This window comes from Nymphaea colorata, chromosome 3 (assembly GCF_008831285.2).
Source record: "Nymphaea colorata isolate Beijing-Zhang1983 chromosome 3, ASM883128v2, whole genome shotgun sequence".
NCBI lineage: Eukaryota > Viridiplantae > Streptophyta > Magnoliopsida > Nymphaeales > Nymphaeaceae > Nymphaea > Nymphaea colorata.
The window spans coordinates 28,274,145-28,288,011 of NC_045140.1; the positions used below are offsets into that span (position 1 = coordinate 28,274,145).

The 13,867-nt window shown below is 41.3% G+C and overlaps 1 protein-coding gene across 1 annotated transcript; it reads right to left on the bottom strand.

Annotated features, from left to right (window-relative positions):
* Positions 1 to 6,081: 6,081 nt before the first annotated feature.
* On the bottom strand, positions 6,082 to 7,164 carry LOC116249832 (cyclin-dependent protein kinase inhibitor SMR4-like). The gene is made up of 2 exons (XM_031623126.2): positions 7,000 to 7,164; positions 6,082 to 6,931 (listed from the first exon to the last, which is right to left on the bottom strand). The coding sequence occupies exon 2, from the start codon at positions 6,780 to 6,782 to the stop codon at positions 6,375 to 6,377; it is 408 nt and encodes a 135-aa protein (XP_031478986.1). The 5' UTR covers positions 6,783 to 6,931; positions 7,000 to 7,164; the 3' UTR covers positions 6,082 to 6,374.
* Between the last annotated feature and the right edge of the window lie 6,703 nt (positions 7,165 to 13,867).

Consider the following 13,867-nt stretch of genomic DNA (forward strand, 5'->3'; position numbering starts at 1 on the left):
TGATTTGAAAGAGCAATCAATTGAATGTAAAGCTCCCTTGTGGTGCAACCCTGCTGGGAGTAGGCAGTAATGTATTCTAAGAAAGAATGCAAATGAATTCGAGTCCTTAGGTCTGCTAGGTCGTCGTGCTGGGAAACAATCTAAATGAAACTTTCACGAGCAAACTTCCAGATGAAAGGGGGCTGTGCCTGCATGCACGCATGGGTATACAAAGGGGATTGCCGATTGCTGGCACGATGTATCCTCCACGTTCTCTTATGCAGTTGCATAAACCTGTGTGCGTGTGGATGCAAACGCTACAAGTGTCTCTCTGTTGGCATAATTTGACAATCATCTGCCAACCACCAGCTTGTCTTACAAGAAAAGCACAAACCGAACTTAGGACTTGCCACTGTTTTTAAGCATTTATGATTCATGTTTATATGCAATCATGTACTTAATTGCTTTCCACGTGATTGTACTATCTTGAATCTTCCGTGTACCTGCACGCTCATGTGCACAGGCATACGGGTTTGCAGGCTGGTTCATTTCAACCCAAAAGCATTTTAAGTTGAGGTGTCTCAACGGTCGGGTCGCAAGACTGGGTATAAAACAAGACTCGTCAATCCCATCCGAAAGTAATCAGACAAATCAAGTCTCTACCTTTCAGACCCAACAAAGTTTTTGAATTTTTTTTTTTTGATACGGAAGATGATTCTCCGAGAGGTTCAAGAAGAGACGCCCTTTGAGATTTTATGTTTGGAAAACGATTACCTAATGTAGAACGGGTGATGATAAGCATGACATGCAAAGTTTAGTGGTTACTGGAAAAAATTGCCATTGATCTTATGGTAAATCAGTCCTTGACTGGCCCGAGGCCTGTACCATAATTGGTCGGTTTGAGTGTCACATGACAACGTGTTCTTAGTTGGATTCCTATGACTGCTAATCCTTTAAATTGCAAATAGTGACATACACAACACTTAAGGGGCGTACTGTAGGACCACCAAAGTCTTGAAACAGTCATGAAGGTGAGGGTAGGGGGGAGGGATAGCTTTGCCTCTCATGGTCCGCTGGTCCCTGGCCAAAATTCAACACTTAATTTTTCAACTGTGATTAAAACAATGTATACCTGGTGCAGGGAGACAGTAGTCTTTTGCTCCTTCATATGCGAATAGTGCCATTTGAGCTCTGCACACTGCATACACATATGAAAGAAGCATTGGGACAAAGGAATACGTTTCTTGTAAATAATAATCAAGTCACTGGCTTTCATGTAAATTCTAAATGACATGAAGGGCCTAAAGTTTGCATGATTTTGCAATAGAAGGGTTCCTCATAGGGATGTCAATATATCTGATTTGGATCAGTATCTTATTGAACCGATAAAAAAAAAATCAGATATTGAAAAAAATTTAATATCTGATTAGAAAATAGGTTTGGATTCAGATTTAAGAAATGACATCCGATCGGATTTAGATACCGATTCTGATTGAATTTATTTTTAGACAAATATCTTATATCTACTGCTCTTACATTTTGAAAATTGGTAAAATTCGGTTCAAAATTAAGATTCAGATTTAGATATGAATATAAAAATTGGATTTGGATTGTAAAATCAAATTTTGGGTTTGGATTCAGATATGACTTTTCTTTATGCATACTCAAATCCAAATTCAAATCCGAATATCAAAAAAAAAAAAAAAACAAATATATTTAGGGGTGTTTTCGATCCGAATCCGATCTTCCTCATGCAGGAATGAACCTAGGCTACAACAACTTACCGGCTGATGACATAGGACGTGCTCTTTGAAACAACAATTTACTGGTACATATGCACAAGAAGTCCGAACAGGGCACTTCTTGGGAAAGCGCATGCAGGCGAAAGAGGCTTAAACATCAGGAATCTTCATCTGCCGAGTGCCCATCCTTCCTTTGCTTTTAAAATTGGAATCTGGCCTTTTTGTTGCATAGTATCACCAAAGAGATTGTAGGCCATACTCATGAAGTTGCAGCAAATGTTGATGAGTGTTCTAGAGGAACGTTTGATGCATCTGGTTCATCATTGTTTGAAGAACTGGGCTTATACTACATTGGCCCAGTCGATAGCCACTATATTGAAGATCTACAAACCTTTTTTGAGAAGGTGACGGCCATGCCAGCAAGGGTTCGTGCTTATTCACATAGCTGCAGAAAAAGGAAAGGGATATCCACACGCGGAAGTGATAACTGGCAAACCGCAAGTTAAGATACGGCCAATATTTTCTTCATTTTCGATCATTTGATTTGACTTGATTAGGATTCTTCCATGGATATCTGACTCTTCCTTCATTTCACAGCAGGGGTTGTCATGTTTGAACCTAAAAATGAGCAATTACTACCCAGATGGAAACTGAGGTTCTGGTTTTGTTACTTCATTTCAGTGAAAGGTAATTGCTACCAGCAGAAATGGGAGACTTGGTGTGGCGTCCTCATGTTGTGAAATGAGATAACATTGATCTTTTCCGTCATCTTAGGTGAGTTCTGATAATCCTTCTTCATAAAAAAATGAAGACGTATAACTGTAGCTAAAATGAAATTGAATGCTTAGTACAAGATTGAAACCTAGGAATATATGAGTGCTTATTAGCCTGACCTTCACAAGTCATCTCATTTTTTCATGTCTCAAGAACAAAAGCCATTTTAACCAATGGTCTGATTTGAAGTCCGTTGATGGAATACATAAAAGGTAAACCCAGAGGAAGTCTGGCCATACGTTTCAACTCCAAATGGCAGTCATTGTAGAGTAGCGAAGGAATAGATGATTCTTAGATTCATACATCCACCAATGCTGTCGAAGATTGAGAAGCATTACAGCAAAATACTTGAATTTTTTTAGTTTTGGCAGCCAGTATGCCCAATGTTTCCGCCTATGAGTTCATTAAAGTACAAATGGACCTAAGCTTGAACAAAGTACAACCAGCGACTAACATTGGATTAGATCCAAAATTCAACGGACAATAGGTCCATATGACCTGCAATTAATTTAAAAGTTGAGGCCATAAATGCAATCTTAACTGCACTCGCTTTGAAATATCGAAATATTAGGTCATGATTTTTGGGATTGCACAAAAAAAATTGGCTGGTTTTGCATAGTTGGTCTTCATAATGAGTCCACTTCATGGCAGAGTTTGAAGAACAAAATTGGGGTAAAATCTGACTTCAATCATAAATCCAGATTGTGAACCTGATGTGCACAGATGTTGAATCATCCCAATCCACTATAATTCAAGAACTCAGAACTGCCAATGCACAAGTATTAGTATAAAAACGTTTATGAATTTAACAGAACGAATTTGTTAGAACTATTTTCCAACCAACAAGAGCTCCATCCACCAGGCCAAGGACATACAAGACAGATTTCTTGGCATCCTTTTAGTCCAACATCGTCTCTGAAAAATAGTCACAGGCAAAACGTGTACAGTGTTTGCCCAGAAGAGAAGGCATTATGCATGTGGAATGCAAATGGAAATTAAGCTCTGGTATGTATTCTGCAAGGGATTGGTCCAACGCTAGGGCACCTTTGAATGGTACAATGTAACCGGACCATGACAGGCCTAGTTGGGGCACCACAATATAAATCTCAGATTTGAGTTCATATGATCCATCAGACCATCTCCTCATAGTGCGGTGAATTGATTGTCAGGTGATCGTTCGATATTATCCCAACAACATGTGAAATTAAAATCCAGAAGATACGTGAACCCAACAACATGTGAAATTAAAATTCAAAACTTTTGCACAGACGTTGTGTCCAATTAGTTGAGTGTGGGAACGACTACTCTCAATCTCGTCCGTTCACAATGTTTGCCATGATGGGTCTAACATCCTGTTGATTTACTACTCTATATGGCCGTGCCTGTTTGCATAGCATACAAGGGCAATCAAACGCATGGTGAGGAAGTCGAGGACATCCTTCCCCACCACGCAAGTCTAAAGCTTTAAGAAAGAGTGAAAAATGTTGGAGGATGAGATGTTCAACTTTGTGTACAAGACTGAGGGGTTCTAAATCCACCATTATAGCCCTTCACCGTAGTAGTAATCTTGGAATCAAAGATGCCCCTCGGGGTCTAAACTCCGTTTCTAGGATACCATCAAGATGGACTCCTCAACCAGCCCACGTGATGAGCTTGCCCGCGGCCTCTACGTTCATACCCCATCCAACAAACTTCCAAAGTATACAAACCAAAAATTTATATCTATATTTTTTCTTGGTATCTCAAAAGCGCTATTAAATCACTATCTTGGATGTATAAATACGCTTTTATAGTCCATAAATGTTACAGAAGTTTTGAAATGGTTCAATTTAAAGTTTTTACTTGTTACAAATCCAATAAGTCTTTTTCAATTACGAAGATCGCCTCCATATGATTAAAATTTTGAAAAAGAAGACCTTAAGAAAGTGTGATCGCACACTTGCGTTGTAATTTAAACAATTGTTCTTCCAACCCTCCCTCCCCCTAAAAGGAGGAGGACGAGAGAGGAGCAGTTAGCTGTTTGGGTCAATTGGCATTTCTTGCCAGGGAGTCAGAAGACGGGTCAACTACTTCCATGCTGGAGGCGACGAAACGAAGGGACTCCCCATATCATGTACAAGTGGGACCCAGGAAAGTGCTGACTAGTGAACCTTTTATGGGGCCGTTAGGTTTAGGCGATGGGACGGTCCACGTCGAGGATAAAAACAAGGCGATGGCCATCTTTGCTTCCACGGACCCTTTCAAAGCACATATAAATATATTGAGGGATACCACGCCCCTGTGCAGGCCCCCGTGGGGGTAGGCGTACCAACCCCCCCGATACAACTAGAACTCAATTTTTCTCCGCCACTCTACTGATCACATCACCTGTGACTAGGGGTGCAAGTGGATCAAATGTAGATTGAGATTGCTACGAAAAGAAAAGAAAAGGCCTCAAACCGAACCATCCATTTGAATTTTACACCTGTGACCAACTGATCTTTACCTAGTCCAATATCTTTCTTTGAACTTGACAGTTGCTTCTACAAGGTCATGTTTGATTGCCTGAACCACTGGTGAAGGAAGGTTAAATCCAAAAGCCTCCGGAGGAGAGAGGTCCCACTCTCTTTGCGCCATCTTAGGGTGAAAGTACACCCTGATGGCCGTGCACCTCCTGCAATCAAACATGGCCTGAGTCTCAAATGCACTTCGATCTGGCTTGAGGAAGATGAGTAACCGATACAAGGGGCAGGTGCTGCTAGGCTAGTCGGTCTCTGGGGGAAGAGGGAGCAGCGTTCGTAGTGAGCCCGAGTGAACTCTACACCCAGACTGGATCGGGTGCGTCCAGCCACCTACCCCCATCGGAGGCGAGCCACTGTCAGGTGAATCACTCATTGAAAATGATTTTCCGCGTCCGCCCGCCATCTCATGGAAGATGGAGGCGGATCGAGATAAAACATTGTAATACAGAAAAAGGAAAGAAGACAACGTGACAAGAACTGAACTTGCTCGCGGGGTTCATTAAGAGCAAAACCTGAGATGTTCACCAATTTCAGTCAGCAGCCAAGGATTGTAGCGCCCCTCGAGTCTCCCCTACCTCAGTTTCATATCCGTTACGGGATGAACGGGTCGTCTCTTCTATTCAACAATGGAGCATCCAGCCGGGCCGGCTTCCATCTGAATTCTGTTTTACTCCTGTCGCCTGCTTTTGCCAAAAAAGAAGACAGAGAGGGAGGTGTTTTTTGGAAATGTTTGCATGGAAGAATCGTCAGATATGTAGAGAGAGAGAGAGAGAGAGAGAGGGAGAGAGAGATGGCTTCTGATTCCTCGCTCGTCTTTCTTTTGTGCTTTTGCTTTTCTTCCTTTTTTTCTTTTTTTGGGTTTGTTTTTCTGTCCTCACTCCTTCCTTCCCTACCGACTCCTTGTTTTTGCCCACGCTTTTGCTTTACGCACCCCTCTTCACCGACTGGCTCTCCGAATTCTTTGACCGTCATCGGATTCCTGCTGCATTCCTTCCCCTGGCCCTCTCTCTCTCTCTCTCTCTCTCTCACACACACACACACACGCGCGTTTCTGGACATCTTTCTTTCATAAATTTCTCCAGATCTGAAACCCTAGAGTAGTTAGTGTTAAAATTAATACAAATCTCAAAGCTGAAAACATGAACTCAATTCACACACATATATCAATTCAAATATTCAAACAGGGCAATTTATATAGAAGGAAGAAAAGGAAATAAAAAATAAAGAGAAGAATAAACTTTCAAACTTTCATCAAGTTACAGTATTACGAAATTTCATTCCAAGCGCCAGATCTCGCCGGAGGAGACTGCTTTCCTGGCCGGAGCATTAGCATCCGAGGCGTGTACACGAGAATCTGGCGGTTCCATCAACAGAAAATCTAACTCGCTCTCATCTTCTTGCGTGGGACGAACACGGAATTCAGGTCCTCCGGGACCGGGAAGAACTCCTCGCTCGGAATTTCTCTCCTCCGCTTGTTCCGCCGCTGTGTTCTCCTCGCCGGAGGCGGCGGGCACACAGACGGCGCCGGGATTCTGCTAGCCTCCCCCTTCGGCGTCGTGCACTCCTCCTGCACCCGGTCGCCGCTCCTCCTCTCTTGCTCCACCCGGTCGCCGCTCCTCCTCTCTTGCTCCTCCGTCACGACTTCTCCCTTCTTCTCCGCCTCGGTGCTTGGATCCACCGCGTCGGCAAATTCTGGCCGTGGGACGTTGATCTGCGGCAGTGGCTGAGGGATCACCTTCGCGTGGCTCTCCTGCAAGTCGTGGCTCTGCATCTGGACGATCTCCATGGTTAAACCTCACGCCGGATCAATGGCTCCCTTAGCTCCAAGCAAGATATATGGAGAGAGATGTCAGCTGCGTCCCTGGGTCATGATGATTGGCAATCCGTCCCTCTCACGCGTGGGCGTGTGCAAAATGATTATACCGGTCTGTGATGCTGCAAAGAGGAAGCAAGATGAGAGAGAGGGAGGGAGAGAGAGAGGCCGTTGCGGAAGAATAACCAACCCAACTATTCCGAATAAAGATGTTTCCTGACGCACGATCTTCTATGCTGCTTCTCTTTCTCTCTCTCTATCGCTCTGGGAAAGGGGCAGAGGGTTGGAAAAAGCGGCCATGATCGTCCTCGAGTGAGAACATCCATTAAAAGAGAGAGAGAGAGAGAGAGAGGGAGCATGCAGAGAGAAAAGAACAAGGGAGAGTTTTGGGGTTTCCCATCTATCCTCTGCAGCCATTTGTTTTTGGCAACCAAGAGTTTATCGTTTATTCCAGAAGCCGACTACTATTTGCAAATTTTTGTTGACGCGGCTTGCAACTGAAAGGTTTTTTTTATTGGCGGTTCCTTGTATGCCACCTTTTTAGCCTCCCGTAAGTACTCAAGACCTTTTCTCCTTCAGCTGTATCCAAGTAAACACCGACCTATTTGAGGCACAACTCTTTAGTTAAATAGGTGGATTTCTAATTAACAAGAGCTATAGAAGATTTGGCGCCCTGTTTCTTAATTATAGTCTCCTGATTTATATCTTAATATATTAAATTTTAAATCATGAAACCCATTGTGCAAATTAATTTTAATTATTTCCCAAAGTTATTTTGTTAAGGTTAAGGCCTCCGGTTTGTCTCAAACTTGCGCCTCGGAAGAAAGCTGCGTGCGCGTTTTAACGTCCTCCAAGAAGCGGCCTTGTTTTGGAATTACACAATAAGAAGAGGTCTAAATTTGAATTTATCGTTTTCCCTTTTTTGTCCTTTTTCTTCTTCCAAGGGGGAGAGCTAGTTTAACTAACGACTGACGTGGGAGTGAGATGCGCCAACTTCCCGTCTCAATTTCAGAGCCTCCGTCTTCAAATGACTCTTCTGTCCTCCAAACTTTAAATCGCATTGTGCACTATGACGGATCTGCCCCTTGGGCTACCTGGGCCATTAAATGTGGGGGTTGGCGCGCCTTCTCGTTCTGGACACTCCTTTCTCGTTCTGGACATCATTATCTTTGGCTTTCCATCGCAATGTACAGCCCCGGCAGCAGCATCTTCTCTATTAAAAGGGGGGACGATGGGCCAGTGCATGCTTGTATCGCAGGCCATTTTTACGTCTGCTTATAAGAAGAAGAGAATGGGTCCAGTCCGAGGCCGGGCCCTTGTTCTAATGCAGTGCAGTGGTCCGAACAAAAAAGGTTAATTCCGACCTCAACTTGGTCAGACATGAGTTAATCAGCAAGCAGATCCCTCATGTATAGTTAACTTCTATGCTTCTTGAAGCAAAATTTAAGTTTAAACACTTAAAAACAATAAACTCATTTTTTTTTTTAGAAAAATGAAAAAGCAGAGGTTCAAGATCCAATGAAAGAGTTGGGGGGGTTTTGGGAAAAAAACAGGAAAGAAAAGGCGGTTTGGAAGGAAAGGGTGGATCCCACATGGGCTGTCTGCCCTTCCCACATGGCCACAACGTCATCATTCACATGCAGGTGAGGTTAATGATCGCTAATCTGCAGAGAACTTGATCAGAATAATTTTCTCAAGTTTAATTACAGCAACGTTCTTCTACTAATAATCAGCATTTATTATATTCCCCCCCGCTCCCTCCTTCCCTCCGTAATTTTTTATCTCCTTACCTTTTTTCGAACGTTGTGTTACTGTTACTATTTTTTTTTTTACTGCATTCGTCGGCCTCTCGCACCATCTTTCCGTCCGCGCCGCTGTAAGAAGCGCTTTCAATAGATGCCTGCTGCGTTGTTCTTCTTGATCTTTATCATATTGTTGTCATCCATTTCATGAGAAGATCGTGTTTTGTTGTGAGAAATTAGTGTGCTTGTGAAAGCATTCGTGATTGGAGCTTTTTACAACTCATAAAGAAAGAACTCGCACCAACTTTCAGAGCAGTGCGTCGTAAGATATACAGTGCAACAGTCTCTCAGGCTTTCCAGGATTTAAAGTACCACGAGGACACAACTGGATGTGAGTTGGATCGTTGCATTTCTTCGACGAGTACCTGGTCTTGATTGTTAGGTGGCCTTCCTATTAAAGCCCTTCCCAAAATATTCGTGTGTGTCTATATATATCGAAAGTTTTGATATGTAAATAAGTTTTAGAATTGTCAGCTCATAAACTTCTACTCTTGATCTTCATTTTTTCAGTATTTTTTTTCTATTCGACAGTTTTAAACATCTCAAATTCGTTCATACAGTTTGAATTCATTAGAAAAACTTTCAAGTTATACCAACAAAGCTACAGAGGACTCACTTGAAGGCTGGTTCTCTAATATGCATGGATTTTGAAGCATAGAGACTGAGTAAACGGAAGAACTTTTGTACACTGATTTATGAATTACGATGGTTTATTTTTGTCAGGTGTTCATTCGTGTAGATTGATTTGTGAGATAAAGGCTTTTGTTGCCTTTTCCGCTACTTCATCTCTCCCTCTCTGATCTCTCTGGCAGCGCATCTCAGTGGTCCATTTCATTTCAAAATCTTCCTGCGCTCATTAATGGTTCGACCACTGGGGCGAAGTTAATGGAAAGGAAATAAATGCTCAGCTCTACGGAGATTCGAATTTTTTCTGGGACCTCTGAGCCTCTACGGCTACCAACAGCAGTAAAGCGTGTCCCTTGTACGTGGTAAGAATGTTCAATTCTCATTCACTTTTACCTGATATACATTGTGCCACAGATGAACAGACAGAAGAAATTAATGCTCTTTCACTTTCTCGACTGCCAACTTTCTTTTACTGCTGAAGATGACGCACTTTCAAGTGTACATATACGTTGACCTATTAAAAACAGGCTCCTTTCTTCAACTTAAAGTTTGTATTTTACCAAATCCATCTCCATAATTCTAGCTCAGGTAAATGAATCATGAGGGGATCAACCCTTAATAGTCTTGTGATGGGCAAGTTTAATCATACATATTCACAGTTTAACATTGTTAAGAATGATGTATGGGGAGTCTTGTTGCCTTTATGTTGTGCATTGCATTGGTTTCAATGATGGTAACGGTGCACCTTTCAACATAGATATCACGTCATCACTAATTAAAACACAAAACTACAGTGTTCAACCGAAATCAAATCCGCCCTCAACCCGAGTAATTATGCTTTCCCTTTTTTTAAGGATAGCTAAGGGAATCCTTGACCATTAAAGCTGATTAATTGCTAAGTACTTCTCTTGTGGCAGGGTCACGGCAAAAAGTTCTATGAATTGCGCTTACTTTCTCATTAATATTAAACTTGGATCTTTTAACATTTTTTACCAAGTTTTTTGGTCACTTTTTCATTCTTTACTGTGGTTTTTCACCATATTACTCTCTAGAAACGTGAGGTAACTCGCTTTAGTTTTTCTCTTTTATCTTCCTCGTGTCAGGTACAAGGGAAAAGGTAAGCACATTGCCTTTATCTCATGAACCATTTCATTACTTCATTTTTCACTTGGCCCATGCATGTAATCTCCTTCCTCTAGCACAATTTACTTTGGATGGATTTGTTGTGTACCTACTATATATATATATATATATATATATATATATATTGCCGGACCTCTAGAGTGCGACTTCAAAATTTCACGTGTTCAGTACAAGATGTGGAGCTATCTTAGACTACAATTTTCATCAGTACATGGAGTGCTCGCATTAGAACGCACAGGTACACACATGAGAGAGAGAAATGTGGGGCAGAAAAATATGTGGAGCGGTTCAAACATTGAGAATGAGCTACAGTGCAGCTGTTTTCACTGGTCAATAATTAAACTAAAGTTGGGAGTGAATATATAAAGTGCAAACTGGGGGCTGATTAAAGACGAGAGTAATAGCAACTTGGCTTCTGACAATTATGAAATCTCTGCTTGTTAGACGGGGAACTGAGTGGATCGTACACATCTCCATTCTCCCGATCCGAAAATCCGAGCACACCTTCCCAAGCAGATTCTTGCTAGGAAACCGGGTCGGATCCATACGTGTCATTCACATACCGTAAATTCGCGTCAGCTCCCAAATCGATGTTAATGCGTTATTCCCAACACATGATATAGACCAATGAAGTCAGATCCATCTTAGTTCTTTTTTTTTGTTTTAAATTGATTTACTTTTGCATTTAATAGAGTACTGTTTGCCTATTATTTATGCTTAAACTTCTAATGTATGGCTTATAGCACCTTTAGAAACTCTTAAATGTATCGCTTACAGCACCTTTAGAAACTCTTCATGTATTGTTGATAGTACGACTTAGAAACTATTGACATGTTGGTAAGGGTTTCTGATATATTAAAATATAAAATGTTAAAGGTTTTGAATGGACATTGAACCAAGTATCCAACCCCGACATAAACCCCGACATAAACTTGACGGTCAGCCCGGGTACAATAACTAAGTAGACAAGGGTTTCGGGTCAGCTTGAGCCCAGTTTTATCGAGCCTTAGGCTGGCCCGGCCTAGCCCCGATGCCCAGTCTCAACCACAGGTCCACTTAAATCTCAAAAACAACTTTGAACCTCAAAAGCAAGGACTGGAGGCTTCCGATCACCATTGAAACAATGATGTGAAGTATAAATATTTTCAAAATGGTGTGAAGTATAAATATTTTGTGGAGTATAAACATTTGGCTATCCATGAAAGTGACTTTTAATTGTAAAGAGAGGTCGGATTGGGCAAGGGATGTCACGGGTAGGGTGTGATCTGATCTCCAGTAGAGAATCTGACAGGGTCCGGTTTCGGTATAAAAGGGAAAAATTAAGTATGACTAATTATTCGGGTCAGACCTGCACAATCCGTTCCAATTGATGGGTTGGACAATTTAAGGAAACGTAGATCTAGCTTAATGTTTAGGCAATACCAACAAGCAACGGAAAAGAATGACGATGGTTAAAATTAGAGCTGATATGAGACCTTAGGATCTTAGATTAATTATTTTATATCTTTTATTTCTAAATTCATATTTCTAAACCTTGCAACTTCAAATATTCTATGCATTTTGAAGTTGGAACACCACATAAGTGTCTTACTAATGGAACGTTAAAACTAAGTGTACATGAATCTGCCTCAAATTTTGGAATAGGTTCACAAACACACACAAAGAAGTGTTCCATTTGCCAAACGACTTCTAAAATTGCAAATCGATTCAAAATCATGGAAGAGCTTTTGGAATTTTGCATTTTATCGTACTCAGTTGGGATTTGAATGCGCATGCACTTAGGTGACGTACCATATTTGCTACCATACCCACGACGGTGACATCCAGTCATGTAAATGGCTTGGATCTATTTGATTATCGACCTGCTTAATTAGCCATATTAATTTGATAAAAATATCTGGATTTGCTAAATATGGATAGGAGTCTGGTATCCAATTGAGATCTAATTAAGGTTTCGACCTAGTTGCATATCAGTACTAGATCTTATGTTGGTAGGATACAAATTTGGTTTAAAAAATATGGTACTGAATCTAAATTCACATATGCATATGAATTCAATTAGTTGAATAAAGGCTGGATCTAACTCATACCCGAATGGTCTACACTTTACATTCCCCGGACTCGGATGTAACTCATACACCAGATATCGCATGAGGGGTATTTTCATCTTTTAAGAAACGAAACTTCTTTCCTATCATTTTTGCCCTTAAGTGGGTCTCTAACTTTTCACGAGCAGGGGCATTTTAGTCTTTGTCACTTCTCTTATTATATATATATATATATATAGCTCGTCCTTGGATGTAACTCATGCACGAGATAACATAATGGGTATTTTTCATCTTTTAAGAAACGAAACTTTTCCCTTCCATTTTTGCCCTTAACGGGGCTCTAACTTTTCACATGCAGCGTATTTTAGTCTTTGTGTCGCTTCTCTCTCTCTCTCTCTCTCTCTCTCTCTCTCTCTCTCTCTCTATATATATATATATATATATATATATATATATATATGTTAGGATCCAGAGCCTGTCCTTGCGTTCCCCTCACACGACATGTCTCCATGGCGCCACTGAGGCCGACACACTCTCCTTCTCTTCTCTGTTCTCTACCTTATTTCATCTGTTTCGGTACCTCCAACTATTCTCAGGAGACGGAAATGTTATTTTTTTGGCACGCAGTAATTGGTACGTGCCATTTTATGAAGAATTAAGTTAATGATCGGAAGAAGTCGGGAGGCTGCATTCTACAGGCAACGTCTCCGAATCCGTGAGTTGGAAGACGAAGTCTGGTTCGAAAACAAACGACTAATTATATCAATCCAGAACTTGGACTATCGTAAACAGACGATGGTATCTTCTTTTTTTTGTGTCAGATTTGGTTACCCAGTTGAAGTCAGATGCGAATGCTTCCTATCAACTGGATCTGCAAAGTGGAATTCAGATTTGGCATGAGATCCAAAATGAAACTGAACTTCTGCCTTCCTTATCTGCAGAGTGAGGGCCTGTGAGGATGCAGTAAATGTAAATGAGTTTCTTCCTTTTAAGATTTGAGTAATTTATTCTACAACTTCTTTCTAGATCAACCCGCTGGATCGGAATTTCCAAGTGGTGTTCTGCCATAGTGTCTCCCTGGCGTTAGACAGAGGATGATCGGATTGGTGATCCTTGTCTGGCTGGTAGAAACACTGTTAATGATTTTTATTCGCGTTTTTCACAATTCCAAGACATGCCTGGTGGAAAGAAAGGCCGGCCCGTACGCCTCGGGAAGGAAAGTTAATCAAAGAAATCCTGCCGCTAGTGAGAAGCCAGAACATTACTGTACCAGCACCAGTATGGTTGGTGATGTTCAAGTTAAACAGCTATCCAAAGTTTAGCCGTTCTTCCTGCTTTTTGTTGGTAATTTGTATGGCACAGTTGCATGGTGAAACTGTAACATATATAGTGGTGAAAACAAGGCACGAAGTTTCCTGTCTTCTTTTTAAAGTTTATT